A 17,072-nucleotide genomic window follows, 5' to 3' on the forward strand; every position below is an offset into this window, starting at 1 on the left:
GGCTAAATTTTGTAAATTAGAAACATTAAACACTGTTTATTATTCTTTAATTCATTTTCACCTGTCCTACGGAATGAGCATTTACGGAGCAACAACTCAGACAAATTTAGATAAAATCTTGCGGAAACAAAAAAATGCTTTAAGAATTATGTTTAAGTTAAAAATGGGTAAATCTGTTAAACCTTTATTTATTTCTACAAAAATCGTAACGGTTTATGCTCTTTACATTTTAGAGACTGTAATGTATGTGAAACAACTAAAAAATCACAATTTGTAAACAATGTTCATCCGTAGGCCTACAACACTAGATTAAATAGACCGATCGAACCACACAATTTAGAGTTTTTCAAAAAGAAAACGAAATATATGGAAACACAATTTTTGTTTCATTTACGAAGGTCATTTATTGGTGAACAAAACTTAAGTAAATGCAAGAATAACTTAAAGGAATATTTGGTAAAATTAACCCCATACTCTCTAACCTATTTTTTCGAAAACCAGAGAGTTTAGAGTAATTATTTATGAGTAACAAATCAAATAAATTGATGAGAAAATGAATTGAATATCTTACTATGAGCCCTACGGTAATAGCTTATTCCCTATACAGGATATCCGCTAAAAACAATAGGAACAACAAATTTATTTAATCTAATATTTAACAACATTTTCCAATCTTATGAGAAGTCATAATTTAAGACCAGTGAATTATACGTATTTAAGAAAAGGTTGTATTTGAGAACTTGTGATTTAATAGTAATGAGAAAATCAAATTTTAGCTTAGCTCTATAAGGAAGGGTTTTTTAAATATACAATAATTAAATGCCAAAAGACCCCTTTCTAAAATGAAACTAAATCTTTCTCAATATTCTACATTACTTTCTCAAATACAATTTACTAGTCTCAACTAATGAACTACACTTTTTTATTAAACTCAGCTGAATAATCAAATCTACATTCTATATTTTCTCAAATACAAAAGTACTGTGAGTGATGATTTACAAATACAATTAATAATCTATATATATATAAGGCAAAGCCCTCACTGACTCACTCACTCACTCACTCACTCACTCACTCACTCATCACTAATTCTCTTACTTCCCATTTACCTAGGAGGCTGAAATTTGGTACACTGATTCTTTAGGCATTAAAAAGGAAAACTAAGCTGTTTTTATTCTGATCGGACTCTCGGGCTCCGCCCCAGTGGCTCTGGAGTTTCCCATGTTAACCTTATGAGTACTCATATTTAAAAAGAATTAATGAAAGTTAAAAGGGGCAAAGCCCGCGGTTACAGCTAGTCAGTTTATAAACAACAAACGAGATTTAACTTTTTGTCGGCCGTTCATCGTCATGGTATACATCACCAGTGCAACCTGGGAACAATTTAAAACATCATGAAACCCATATACATGGTCCCACAAAAATATAAATCTTAATATATAAATCTTCTTAAATATATAAAAGGCAAAGCCCTCACTGACTGACTGACTCACTCACTCACTCACTCATCACCATTTACCTAGGAGGCTGAAATTCGGTACACCGATTCTTTGGGCATTAAATAGAAAAACTAAGTAGTTTTTATTCTGATCGGGCTTTCGGACTCCGCCCCAGTGGCTCTGGAGTTTCCCATGTTAACCTTATGATTTTTCATATTTAAAAGGAATTTCTTAACAGCTGTTTCAATTAAACAAGTTGGTTCTGTTCTATGATGTGCAATAGCATTAAAGTTACAAGGATTACCAAAAGGGTGCAGCACTATTATTTTTTTTTATTTATGACTACAGCCAATTTGCAACCAAAAGGTGAGTGAGCGTAGCGAACGAACTTCAACCAAGACGTGATTGAGCCATGCGAACGAGCTCACTTGTGAAGTTAAACGGGGCAAAGCCCGCGGGTACAGCTAGTTTCTTAAATAAATGTACGTCAATCACCTGCAAACAAAAATTAACATTAACCAGATATAATGGCGGGAAACTACAAGGGAAAACCATCTAATATACATTGATGGAGAAAACTCATACCGCCAACATTTTGTGAACAGCCCTGTACACACCGGAGCGATACTTTATCGCTGGAGTGGAGCGATACTTTATCGCTGGAGTGGAGCGATACTTTATCGCTGGAGTGGAGCGATACTATTCCTAGAATTTTATTTGCGATACTTGGGCAATAATATCGCAGCGGAAACAGGTGCTTCCACACCAGAGCTGGAAAGGGACGCGCGGAAAGCCAGTACACCTCAGAGGAGCGTAGGGTGCGGTGGTTGTGTTGTGAGACTCTCTAATTGTAAAAGTATTGTGTTATTGTTACACTACTGTACATGTTGCTCGAATTCGAGCAATTGCAAAGTATTACAGGAGGTATTTCAAAACGAATAACAGTCATGAGTTTAAAAGAGTCAACTCAAAGGTTACCGGTGTGTAACTCATGGAGATACTAACGATGTACACAACAGTAATCAACATTTCCTGTAAATATTGTATCATATTTCATAACCTGGTATTGCTTTTAAATGTTTTCTACAAATATTTCCTGACTTATAGCACAGAAAACGTACTACTATAACCGTTGACGGCCGTTGAAATTGAGCTGAACTCAATTTCATGATCCGTTTTTCAATTTCATATTTTGATTTTGAAATATTGACATTTTTAACAAAAAAATGCAAAATTTCATAAATAAAACTAGACAACAAAAAATGCATTGCAGCATTGAGTTTAGCTTAAAAAAGTAATTCGAAATGATTGGTCACAACACCCCCTTCATATTTAAAATAGCTTATCACATTTTAAAATGGCGGATCCAAGATGGCGGCCGAAAAAATACATTCGTCATAACCAAGTGAAAATAGGTAGACAATGACTGGTAGTGTATACTTATCTTTCTCTAGCACTATTTTGAGATTATGGTCTTAGTTTGTAAATGCACAATGTTAAAATGGTCTAAAAATAAAGTTTTAAAAAGCCCTCATAACTTTATAAGGGATCAAGATTTTTAAAAACGGTTTGTGGCATTGAAATCAGGGTAAAAATCTTGTTCGAAATAACCCCACCTTTACTTTGAAACAAATATTTTAAATCCAATATGGCGGATCCAAGATGGCGGCCGGAAATGACCACCTTGTCAAAATGAAGTACCTACTACCCAACAATGTTTGAAAGTGGTCTGGGATGGGATTGATATTTGAAAAAAATGTAGAAAAAGTGGGGGGGGACAATTAAAACTCACCCTGTATATTAAAAACAACTGTGATGTTTTACTTTATAATAAGGACGTGCACGATTATGCCACAAGGAATTGTAATAATTAGAATAGATCAGTGCCTTATGCCACCACTCTAAGCTAGCTTTAAATATACCGCTACCAAATTGTACAACAAGCTACCAGTTAAGTTAAAAAGTTACCATTAAATGTTTTTAAAGTAGCCATCCAGAGTATTCTACTAAAAAACTGGTTTTATGGCTCAAGTCATTGAAAAGGCTCAAAACGATTCAATAACAATCTTATCAAAAGTCAATTATGAAAACAATGAATTGCCGGTTAACTTAAATGTTGTACAACAGAAAAGTTTTCAAAAACCTAAAAACAGTACCAATCTGAAACAATGTTACCGTTGTGGAGAGTTACATGAATACATATCTGAATGCAAACACAAAAATACAACATGTAACATCTGTAAAAAAATAGAGCATCCAGCAAAGATTTGTTTTAGGAATCCTAATGCACCTATCAAATTGCAAAGACAAAATAAGACTACACTAGTGTACATATTGCTCGAATTCGAGCAATTGCAAAGTATTAAAGGAGTTATTTCAAAACGAATATCATATTCACAATGAGTTTAAAAGAGTCTACTCAAAGATTACCTGTGTGTAACTCAGACCATGTTTATCTTCGTTATTGATAAACCTAAAGCATTCCAGCCGGTTTTCTCCTTCTCAAAATGCACACAGGCAACACAGGTCATTGATAGAGGGCCAATTGAGAACGAAAAGTCGTTTTGGGGTAGTGTTAGGGCGCGTTTGTAACCTAATAGTTGAGATTGTCTAGGGTCAGGTGCTGACTGTGATGAGTTAAGTCTATTACGCGCCACTGTTCTGTAGCTGCGGTCGTTATCACGATTACGCCTCCTGTCTATGTTTCGTTGTCGTCGCGTTGGAGGCATTTAAAAGAAAAAAAACAACAAATAAACAAATTATAGCTACACAAAACAACGATAAACGCACAAATTTAAGTTACAATCATGCTAACACGATCCTTCATAGCGACACAAAACAACGATAAATACATAAATTTAAGATGCAACCATACTTAACACGATCCATCTTGGGGGTTATGTTTACACAAACTCAAATCCTACTAATCCTACTAATATTATAAATGAGAAAGTTTGGATGTATGGATGTATGTTTGTGACAAGTGAACGCGAAAAATACTGGTCGGATTGGGCTGAAATTTGGCATGATGATAGCTCACATTCCCGATTAACATATAGGCATATATTCTTATTTCAAAAATCCTTTCGGGCTCCGCCCCAGTGGCTCTGGAGTTTCCCATGATAACCTTATGAGAAATGGAATTATTGAATCTTAACAGCTGTTTCAATTAAACAAGTTGGTTCTGTTCTATGATGTTCAATAGCATTAAAGTTACAAGGATTACCAACAGGGTGCAGCACTATTATTTCTTTTACATTTATGACAACAGCTAATTTGCAACCAAAAGGTGAGTGAGCGTAGCGAACGAACTTCAACCTGGAGGCGAGTTAGCGTAGCGAACGAGCTAACCTGAAGGCAAGTGAGCGCAGCGAACGAGCTCCAACCTAAAGGTGAGTGAGCGTAGCGAACGAGCTCCAACCTAAAGGTGAGTGAGCGTAGCGAACAAACTTCAACCAGGACGTGATTGAGCCATGCGAACGAGATAGGCTAATCTTGAAAATTAAGAAGTTAAACGGGGCAAAGCCCGCGGGTTACAGCTAGTAGTAAATAAATGTACTCAATGCGTTTCATTGAATTGAAAAATAAATAACAGCAATTAAATTATACAGCTGATCAAAATTTAAACAATTATGTTCTCCATAAGGATAACATGGGAACTTTCAAAGCCACTGGGGCAGAGCCCAAGGGACGTTTTCAAAAATGTAAGGCCAGTTTGCAAATCTACGCGACACGCTCTTTCCAATGAGACGTCAATGGATAAAATCGGTTAAGAAATGGTGGAGGAGTTCAACCGACAAAGTTTCATGTTGCGTATTAATTATATAGATTTAACACTACTTCAAGAAATGTTAAACAAATAACAGACTCGTTCGAAGATCAAAGTGAAATATTTCTACAACAAAATATGAACAATTCTGTTATAAGGAAACTAATGTTATTGACATTGTTCTATGAATACCTCAGAAGATAAATTTAGGAAAATTATGTTAAACATAAAAATAAATGGGAAACCTATTCCGTTTGAACTAGATACAGGCGCAGGGGTATTGATGTCAAAAAGTAACTTTTTCAAGTTTTTTCCCAAACACATAGCTTTAATGAATCCAGACATAATCTTAAAATATTTCAATAATACCCCCGCCCCAGCAAACCTGTAGACTAAGCGAATTTCCATCAACCTGATTCGATTTACACTAAAATGCCTCCATAAAAATATCACATTTATTTCCTATTTAAATAGAATTAGTTGTTTCCAGTTAATAATGTTAACTACATTTCAATGTCATTTTAATTATTTAAATTCAATTTACCAAATAATAAATCAAAAGTCAATACTCAATACTGTTTTAATGGGTCCGCGGAATTGGCTAACTCTGGAACTCGCTAACCCCATGTTAAACGCCCTATCTTCAAATTTAACTCGCTAACTTGTTCGGTTTCGGAATTGGCTAACTCCGGTACCCACTAACCCGCTCTAGAGCCGGGTTAGCGAATTCCGTCCTCGTACGGAAGTCGCTAACTCGGTCCCTCGGCGGAACTCGCTAACTCGATCCCAATCAGAAGCCTCGCGCGCCGTCCAATGGGAGCCAAGCACGAAGATTTTTTGGCCAGTGTTGCCGAAAGTGTAGTACCTATGATCGTATCGGTACCATAATGTCGTATCCTACGAATAATTAGGAGTAAGAGCAACGTAGTTGATAAAATAAATATATTTAGAAGTATGTTTAATATTATTCTTATGATTATTAGGGTGGAAAATGCATTATAGTCTTACCATAGACTAACCAACACAAGTAAACTTTACATCCCATTGTAAACTTTGAAGCTCGTATTTCGTGTCTAGTCAATGTCCGGTGACACTGATCGCTATTGTTTTTTAATCATAGAAAAAAGGACCTTATGAAAAATAATCTTGATGTTGGTTGTTCACCTCGTGTTTGCTTGAAACTCGTCCGATTTAAATAAATAAAAGCTTAATGAAAGCCGGTATTTCTCTTAAGGTTCTTGACCAAAATACCCATATAGGATTAGATCATTATAACTGGTGAAATACATCTTAAATTGAAGTAAGAATTCGAAAATGAATTAAAATATTGTTTTTGGCCGAGTAATACAGTAGGTAAATATATGCCGATGCTTGATGGCAAATCTGTGTGTGCGTACCTTCAATTTGAGACCTCAATCATAAAAATCGGTCTGGAGCCAAACGAACTCGGAAAAGAAAAACCAAAATTGTTAAATATATAAGGTTGGGATGCAAAAAGATATTACTGTACATTTAATTTGGATCATTTACATGTAATGAAACATCTTTTTTCGTAGTCCGCCTTTTTTTATTTTATTCGAATAAATATCATTTTGTGAACTTAATACAATGATATTAATTGTAATGTTGTATATTTTTACGGCGATATCTTGAGAAATATTAATCAGCGGTGAAAAGTAATGGCATATTTGGATTCAGGATGTAAAAAACTAAAAAAGTTAGACGTACAAATTTAAAAAAATTAATAAATAACTTTTAATAAATAACTACCTCAAACTGATTTGATATTTGATATATTAATTTAATCAATACTCAATACGTTAATATATTGCAGGTCCTCTGCGGAACTTTAAGTAAACCTAAGATGGTGTAGGTTTATCCGTTGACACGAATGTATAAAAATAACAACACCTCAAGTTTCATCAATAAGTTTTTATTCGATAAATGTCATTAGCACACTAAGTTACACAGCCTAAGTAAGTAAATTTTCAAGTCGAAGCTTGCTTTTGATTAGGATCTTAGATGCTAACTTAAAGTATTCCAGCAGACTATCTGACATCTTTGTTTCAGATTAATTCTGACCAAGTAAGTTTAGTCAAGGCCTAAATAGATTGGGTTTCAAATTTATCTATCGACTGATTTGTTAACAACTCAATTGATTAGGCCTAGATAGCCTTTAAAAGGCTTTGAGTTTGTTTTTTTATGTTAGGTTTATAAAAGCTTAAGTTTAACTTAGTATTTTATTTTACTGGTTAAAAAATGTAACAAAGACTTAGTATTAGCTTAAATATGCAAGATTAATTTCAAATTCATAGCTAGTTATGGAAATTAATTGGGATAGCTTTAAAATAGTGTAACCGGCTGCACTTTAGTTTACGTCCTACACTTATCAGAAGGAATATATCGATCGATATATCGATTATTTCATTCAATATATCAAGTTTGGTTAGTTATTTAGTTTAAAACTTAACCTAAATAACCGAATGAAATAATCAATATATCGAATAATCGATAATTCGATACTGTCAATTTGAATGGGTGTGGGACGTAAACTTAAGTGCAGCCGTGTAACCAACTAAGTTACTGACTGGATGTTATTGAAATGAAATCGTTAGGCCCTATACCTATCACTTAAAATTTATGGGTGTTTTTGTCACAGTGTCATATCTTCACTTATATAAATGTCCCACAGTTAAACTTGGACTTAAGGCCTAACTTACTTGAGCTTAACAAGTTACTTAACATATTAAATTAACATAATTTACATCGATATATTATGTTCACTTAATTACTCTCAAGATTAATTACTACAATGGCGTTTGAAACCATAAAGGATTATGGCCATAGCCGAATGAAGTGAGATCAAAACTAACATCCACTTCACTTAATTAATCAAACTGTTTATTACAAAATAAACCTTACTACAAGTAGGCTTCCTAACCTAACCTTTTTTTAAAGGTTTTATTAACCGATCAGCATTTTATTGCTATACAGGTTAGGTATAATATAAGAAAGACAAAAATAACATTATTAATTACATTAACATGGATAGAGGTCAGCTTAGCCCCTCAGGCACTTATTGTCACTGTTTTAGCGGGTCGGACTGTAAAGGCACTGTCCACCAATGAAACACAAATCAATGAAAACAAAAAAAAAAAAATGGTTATAATAAAACATCTTGAGGCAATCTGGGTTTTAGTTGGAGTCTCTGGATTTCAGAAGGTTGGCCTGTGTTATAAAATCCAATGCTGCTGGTTAATGGAAGTTTTGTAAACAATTTTGATGTAACTTTCTTGATAAAATCTTCTATAGGTTTTATTCCCAGTTCTAAATGAATTTGACGGGTTCGAAAATACCAGGGACATTTTAGAATTATCCTTAAAACTTTATTTTGAAATGTTTGCAGTTTGCGAATTGAGCTTGGTGAAGCAGTTCCCCATACTGGGCAGGCGTATAACAATAGTGGACGTAAGTGTTTTGTATAAAAGGGTTCCATTCTTCATAGACATACATGATTTTTTGTTGATTAAAGGAAACAATTTTGATAATCTGCCATAAGCCAAATTTAATTTTTTATTAATATGAAATTTCCAATTTAACTTTCGGTCGAAGTACACACCTAAATATTTTATTACTTGGTCAGGAGGGTTCCATGCAATTTGTTCACCTAGAATTTCTAAATTTGGAGGTCTAACGGTTTTCGGAGGGTAAAAATCTTCGCTTCACTCTTCATCGGATTTATGGCTATTCTCCATTTTGTGAACCATTCCACCAAATCGTTTAAGGAAATTTGAATGTTATTGGCCACAACTTCGATGTCATGGTGTGTAGAGTAGAGTAGGGTGTCATCAGCAAACACGGCTGTTTGGACATGGTTTGACAATGGCAAATCAGAGGTGTAAATGTTATATAATAGAGGTGAAAGAATTGCTCCCTGTGGGACTCCGGCTTGAATTGGTCTGGCAGTTGATAGGGAGCCATCAATATTAACTGAAAACGTTCTATCTTCAAGGAAGCTTTCAATAATTCTCTGTAGGTATGAAGGGACTCCGAACTTTCTTAGTTTATACAACAAACCATCGTGCCAAACACGGTCAAAGGCCTGACTTACATCAAGAAAAACTGCAGCAGTATGATGACATTTTCTTTCAAATCCTTTAATGATGTCTTCAGAAACTCTTAAAAGTTGATGTGTCGTGGAGTTGGGAACGAAAACCAAACTGATGAGGAGGTATTAGGGAAGCACTATCTACGTAGGAGTCTAGGCGTTGCTTAATGATTTTTTCAAACAATTTAGACAAGGTGGGGAGGAGGCTAATCGGGCGATAACTATTTACTTGTGATGCAGGTTTTCCAGGTTTGTGGATGACAATTATGAGAGAATGTTTCCACATTCGCGGGAAGTATGATTTTGTGAGACAGGCATTGAACAAAGAAGCAAGGAAAGCAAGTCCTTTTCGTGGTAGATTATGTAAAATAATGTTAGGTATTCCGTCGTGTCCAGGAGTTTTCTTGATCCTTAGAGACTTGATGAAGTTTCAGATGGAGAAGTATATTTAATTGGCCGTTCCACCGTGATAAGTCGGCAGGAATTAACTGTGGCAACATGAGCTGAAAATTCAGGGTCTTGAAATTCATCATTCGGACGAAATGAACGCTGATAGTAATCGGCTAAAACATTAGCTTTGTCCGTTTTGCTTTCATATACCTGACCATTGTTTATTAAACTGGGTATTGGGGTGCGTTCTTTCAATATTCGTTTAGTTGCGAGCCATAAGGAGTTGTTGTCATCAGAGGACAGATTTGATACATATTTGTTATAAGATTCGTATCTTAATCGGTCTAATTCCCATTTGACTCGTCTAATGAGCTGATTATATCTTCTGCGAAAAGAAGGAGTTCTGTAGCGTTGCCATAATCTTCTATGTCTATTCTTCAAATTAATAAGGGACAGGATGTATCGAGGAATCGAGGAAAACGATTTGTTAGGTCTAAACTGACAAACCGTTGCTTGTTCTACTGAGAGACGAATGGAAGTGACAAACAAATCGATAGCCTCATCTATTTGGGTTTTATCTTTTAGTTGGCGAGGAAGGAGAAAATTTTCATGAAAGCATTCTTTAAACTTTTCCCAGTCGATTACTCCTTTAATAAGTTTTTCGTTTGGAAGTTCTATTTCAGGTGGTTCGTCAAATGAAAGAATGACTGGTAGATGATCGGAATCAAGGTCAATTAGTGGTGTCATGTGTGTTGGGCGAGGCATATTTCTAAACAATCCAATGTCTAAAATGTCTGGCCTGACATTGTGGTTAAATGAGTAATGAGTAGGTTCATTTGGGGCAACAATTGATACTCCGTAGGCAGTAGCAGCGGTTAAGAGTAGTCTTCCATTTGGATTTGTCTTCAGGCATCCCCAAGCTTCATGCTTACAGTTTAGATCGCCTAGTAAAATAGTAGGAGTATTATCTGGAAAGAGGTTTTCAATGTACGTTTTTGAAAACTTGTACCGTGGAGCATGATAAGCAGAATATAAAATAATATCATCGTTGTTTATTCTTATTTTTATGGCTGTAATTTCTAGGTTATTCATGTGAGGTAGATACAATGAGTGATGAGCAATGTTTCTTTTAACCGCAATGGCAACTCCGCCAGACGCTCTAGGCGCATCCCTGTCTGATCTGTAAACGAGATAACCTGGAATTTTAAATTTTTCCGTTGATATCAGATGGGTTTCTGTGATACAAGCAATGTCAATTTTATTTTGAGCTAGAAAAACAATAAATGAAGAACGCTTTTCCTTTAAACCATTCGCATTCCAATTAAGTATTTTTAAGTTATTCACTGGGTGTAAATTATAATCCATTCTGGAAAATAGATGTTACTAACTGAGAGATAAACGATTTAATTTGAGGGAGGTAAGGTTTATCTAGAGATAATAGTGATTTTAAAATAGGGTGAAGAGAGTCGTGTTCTGAGTTTTCAGGTTCAGGATGGGAAGTTTGTGTTTCAGTACGTTTATGTTTCGATCCGTTTGTAACATTGGCATAAGTTTTGTGTGGGGTAGCAAAGTTTTCGCTTTGAGAACTTGCTGGAGGATTGCGGTTTTTGGTTGACAAAGCAGGAAAATGAGTACTACTTGAGTTGTATTGAACTAGATTATGGCTGACTTCCGTTTGATTGGTTGTTGGTTGATTTCTTTTGCTGATTGCTCGTGTCTTAAGGCTGAGGTAGTAAGGGTAACCACGATAATTAGCTGTATGCGACTCATTACAGTTAACACACTGGACTGGATCGTCTCTCTTTTTAGGACAATCTGAAAATAAATGGTTTCCTGTACATTTAACACAACGGGGATCAAGTTTGCAATAGTTTTTAGTGTGTCCATAGCGTTGACAGCGAATACACTGAGGGATGGCTTTAGACTTTCGCTTTAGTTCAATCTGAATTTTTGAATGGAAAATAAATTCAAGGCCAAAAATGTCATTGCCAGAGTCGGAGTCCTCGAGCTCGATGGCACAAAGAGGTATTGGATATTTATTTTTGTTGTATAGTATAGTAACTTTAAGAACTGGCAGATTCATTCGTTTAAGTTCTGTGTGAATTTCTTCGTCAGAAAGGGAGATTGGGACGTTCCGCATTATGATAGAGAGACGTTTGTTTTCAGGAGAACAAAAAGAGTGATATTGTACTTTTAAATTGTCAAAATGTGCTGTTAGTGCACGGAAGTCATCGGATGAAGACACATTTATTTTGATGGTACTACCTTTGTTCACGGTAAAATAATTTTGCGTTAAGACTTTGTCAAGATCTGCGATCAAAGCTTGATAATTGTTCGAGTCATGAAGAAAAATGGGTGGAATGCGAGATTTATCAGAAGAGTTAGGAGATTCGTCATTGTCGGTAGTGGATGCTAAAGGACTAAACCTGTTTTGTATTACTGTTTTGTATCGCTTCGTAGTGTGTTGGAAGTTGGAAGATGGTGATTTAGCTTTCTTATTGGATACTAGTTGAAATTCACTTGATTCACCTTCTTGGTTGTTTTCTAGTTCCATTGTGCTAACTTCTAATTGGTGTGATGAATTTGGGAGGAAAATTTTGTTTGGTGGTGCCGATGAGTCGTCTAAAATATGATGCTTACCATTGTTGACTGTAGAGATATTTTGACTTGTTGATGCGTAGCTATGGTCTTCACGATAGGTTAGAATTGGAGGTTTCAAGACAGGGTTCGTCCCGTTCATTTAATGTGTTAACTTATATGAAATTTATTGAAAGTCCGAAACAAACACACAAAAAGTAACTAAAAATAGAAAAGAAACACTTCAAAAGAAAATCAAAATTATTTTAAAAAGTAAAAAAAGGGAGAGCAAAAAACAATAACAACCGTTATTAACCGTCTAACCTAACCTAACTCAACTATTCAACAGTCAACAAATCAAGTAGAAAAAATTACGTCACACGCCAGTAGCATACGATTTTGTTTACGACTGCTCTCGCCGCTCGCGAGTCGCGAGAAACGGTGACGTCATCATCTTCATCCCGAGAGGCTCCCTTCAGCCGCTCCACAGCTGTGGGCTTCTTATGGAATGGGCACACGGGAGGGACTAAGGCTAAAGGTGTAGTGACGTCATATCTCTAGTGGCTAATGTCTTCTCTTGAGGCGACACGATTACCGTAACGAAACGATGTGATTTCAGCGGCGTTTGTAGAATAGTTGATAGCGTTTCGGATTGATGTTCAGGAGGTCACGGGTTCGAATCCCGCTGGCAGCACTAACTTTTTGTCAACACATTTTTCATATCAGCAAGTTTGGTTGGTTAGGTTAGGTTATGACAGTTTAATTTTATAATACTAAATTTTAAAAATAATTTTATAATTATTTAAAAATTATAAGTAATCATTAATTAGATTTTTATCTTATATAGTTTTTATATTATCAGCAAGTCTGGTTGGTTAGGTTATGTTATGACAGTTTAATTTTAAAAATTAATAATTTATTTTATAATTTTAAAACAATATTTTATAATTAGAAAGTTAATTTTATAACTAAAAAAAAAAATAATTTAAATTTTTTCAACTTAGCAGTTCTAGCGGCGAACGCTGACACTACAAGATATGTTAGCCTTAGTCCCTCCCGTGTGCCCCACCGGGCTTCTTATTAGCTGAGGGAACGCCATTACCGTAACAATACGGGTTATAAACATCGGCCTCGGTGGTCTAGAGGTTAGCGTGCCGGGTTGCTGTGCTGAAAGTCCCGGGTTCGAATCCCGCTGGTAGCATTTACTTATTGTCTACAATTTTTTCCTTATCAGCAAGTTTGGTTGGTTTGGTTCGGTTATGACAGTTTAATTTTATTCTCAAGTAATTATACAATTTTAATTGAGCAATTTCTAGTTTTATTTAATATTCATAATTATTTTTCTTTAGTAAACTTTTTTATATTATTTAATTATCAGCAAGTTTGGTTAGTTCGGTTAGGTTATGATAGTTTAATTTTATAATTAAAAAATTATAAAATAGAATTTGAAGCATTTATAATTTTATTTTATGAACAGAACTATTTTTGCGACTAGTAAACCTTTATTGCCAAAGTGCTCTCTACTACAGCGCTGTCCATGGAGGAATTTTGAACTAATGCCTCATTCGAACCTCCCCTAAGTCAGACCATAGTTTTATATGGTTTTATTTATGGTCAGGTCAGACGGAATGGGCACACGGAAGGGACTAAGGCTAAAGGTGTAGTGACGTCATATCTCTAGTGGCTAATGTCTTCTCTTGAGGCGACACGATTACCGTAACGAAACGATGAGATTTCAGCGGCGTTCGTGGCATGGTTGGTAGCGTTTCGGATTGTGATGTTCAGGAGGTCCCGGGTTCGAATCCCGCTGGCAGCACTAACTTTTTGTCAACAAATTTTTCATATCAGCAAGTTTGGTTGGTTAGGTTAGGTTATGACAGTTTAATTTTATAATACTAAATTTTAAAATTAATTTTATAATTAATTAAAAATTATAAGTAATTATTTATTAGATTTTTATCTTATATAGTTTTTATACTATCAGCAAGTCTGGTTGGTTAGGTTATGTTATGACAGTTTAATTTTAAAAATTAAAAATTTATTTTATAATTTGAAACAATATTTTATAATTAAAAAGTTAATTTTATAACAAAAAATAAAAAAAATAATAATAATTTAAATTATTTCAACTTAGCAGTTCTAGCGGCAAACGCTGACACTACAAGATATGTTAGCCTTAGTCCCTCCCGTGTGCCCCACCGCAAGTCAGACCACTCAGACCCATCGGTATTTATTGCGCACATGCACTGTAGTAGGCTACATGTAGATGTAGTAGTTTCAGTTTGGTTTGTTGGTTAGGTTTATTTGAGCCATTATAACTTTTTTAGTGTCTGGTTTGGTATCTACAATCACAAACATTAAATATGGTTAAAGTATCTGGTAAGAGAAAAAGTATATCGAAAAGTAAAAAGAAATCTTGGAGAAAACACTCAGACGTGAATGATGTTGAAAATTTTCTTGAGGATTTCAGACTCGAAGAGCGATTAGGGTATGTATCTCCTGAAATTGAATTTAGGCTACTAAAAAATGTGTAGTCTTACGCATTGGTTAGTCAGGCCTAATGTCTACATCCTCCAGTGGTTAATTAAGTATTGTTATTTTGCTAATGTCATTTGATAAAAACATCTCTAATTATCACCACTAAATACAGACCTAGACACTTCCAAGATATTATTCACCTTCATTACTCACACTTTTCGTTGTCCCTCCAGCTATATCAAGGATAGTTTTATAATTGATAATGCAAGGGACCTTGTGTTTACCCGTGATTGTTTTAATTTATTTCAAAGAAATAGCGCATTGAAAATATGTATAGGCCTAATTTTAACCTAGGCCTAGGCATTCAGTGTACCTAGGTCTTTCCGCTTGTCAGCTTGATGAACATCAGGTTGTTGCTTAAAGGCTCTCTTATTCTTGGACTTCTTTGCTGCCTCTTCACTAATCACTAGGACGATCCACAGATTGCAGATTCAGGGTTCTTCTGCCTGCCCTTCCATCTCACATAGTCACCCACTCTCCTAGTTTTTTGTCGATTTTGTTCTTCTTTTTAGTAGCCTATCAAGCATAGCTGGGCTTGCAGCGGCTCGCTTAGAACTGGCTACAGTTGAGGACTGAGACGTCTGTCGAGGTGGTCTGGTCTGTGTCACAACGACTAAACGAGGGTCCCCTCACACGACTCCCAGTGCTTTCAGAGGTGGATCATGTGATTAAGATTGGAATCTAGCTTGTTAACTTCAGTCTTAACGTTCTGGCTCATATTTTTAATTAACTCATATTAATTTTGGTAAGCGTGATTGGGGCATATTTAATACTTTCAAAACATATTCAAAGTGAAGTTTCAACGTATGAATGAAAATTGGGTCTTGGTCTGTTTCTAAGTATATAAGTTAATGTAATTAGGTGTGCATTGAGGTAAACAAAAAACCTTTTTGACGAAAAAACGTAAAAGTTTTTCAACTTCATTATACAGATTAAAACCCCAAACTTGTGCGGCATAACACATTATTGATCTTACTACGGAGTAAAAACACTCAAATTTTAACAATACTGAAATGTCTTTATTTTTAAAAACCTTTGACCATAACAAATTTACAGCATTTTTTGAGGACGTTAGCTTTTGTTCAAAGTGTTTTTGGAAAGAAAACTTTGATGAGAAAACCACCCCAAGATACTTGTAAATGTTTACACACTCTATTAAATTTTCTTTATAACGCCACCGCTCGTTTGCTCGTAAGTCGCCACCATTCCTAAACACCATAACCTTGGATTTGTCAAGATTTACTACCAAATTCCAATCCTCATAATATTTTTGCAGATCATTTATCATTAATTGTAAACCCGCCGCTGAAGGTGACACCAAAACAATATCATCCGCGTATAACAGAACTTTCACTTTGAAGTTTCCAAAGATGCACCCACCCCCTAGAACATCATGTAGGTCATTTAAAAACAATGAGAATAACAAAGGACTCCCTAAACATCCCTGCCTCAGGCCTTTTGTTGTCTCAAATCACTCTGACACACCTTCTTTACACCATACACCTGCTGACGTGCCATTATAGCAACTTTTTAATAATCTTATTATCTTTGAAGAAATTCCAATTGTATAAAGTTTATAAAACAACGAGTTTCTGTCAATCCGGTCAAAGGCGGCAGAAAAATCTACAAAAAAACAGTAGGCTATAATTTGCCTTTTTTGACTGAGAGCCTTAGATTAATCATATTAGAAAGAGAGAAAACATTATCTACTGTAGAATAGCCTTTACGAAAACCTGCTTGGTACTCACACAAAATATTTTTATCTGTAACCCACAATTCTAACCGGTTTAATATTACACCCATAAACAACTTAGCCACTGCATCCAACAACACCTTGATAATTAGACACCTCTCCAATATCCCCTTTTTTATGTAGTGGATAGACAATTGACTTCTTAAAACTTTCTGGAACCTCTCCTGTATGTAAAATTTTGTTAAATAATTGAACTAAAATATCTGTTAGCCTCATTGGTCCAAATTTAAAAAACTCATACGGTGTGTGGTTGAAACCAGCGGCTTTATTTACTTTTGATGCCTGGATAGCTCGATTTACTTCTGAGAAACTAATGTCTTTATCTAGAAACTGATCAACTATTAGTGGTTCGGCAAATAAAAAGGTCGTAGTCTCCATCGGCGGATCAAGTAACATTTTAAAGTGCCGGACCCAATCCTCAACACTTATATTTGCTCCCACAAAATGATTTTTTGTTTTTAAATGCTTTACTGCTTTCCAAAAATCACTCATATTACT

The 17,072-nt window shown here is 35.2% G+C and overlaps 1 protein-coding gene across 1 annotated transcript in view; it reads right to left on the minus strand.

The window, feature by feature from the left end:
* The window catches only part of LOC128983058 (uncharacterized), a 118,654-nt gene extending 106,229 nt beyond the window's left edge, over positions 1-12,425 (minus strand). Inside the window, exon 1 of the mRNA XM_054402211.1 lies at positions 12,347-12,425. Within this exon, the coding sequence (XP_054258186.1) occupies positions 12,347-12,349 (3 nt within the window). The 5' untranslated portion in view covers positions 12,350-12,425. The remainder of the gene's footprint in view (positions 1-12,346) is intronic.
* Between the last annotated feature and the right edge of the window lie 4,647 nt (positions 12,426-17,072).

This window comes from Macrosteles quadrilineatus, unplaced genomic scaffold, assembly GCF_028750875.1.
Source record: "Macrosteles quadrilineatus isolate MER2022 unplaced genomic scaffold, UCM_ALF_1.0 Scaffold_1__1_contigs__length_201487025, whole genome shotgun sequence".
Classification (NCBI taxonomy): domain Eukaryota; kingdom Metazoa; phylum Arthropoda; class Insecta; order Hemiptera; family Cicadellidae; genus Macrosteles; species Macrosteles quadrilineatus.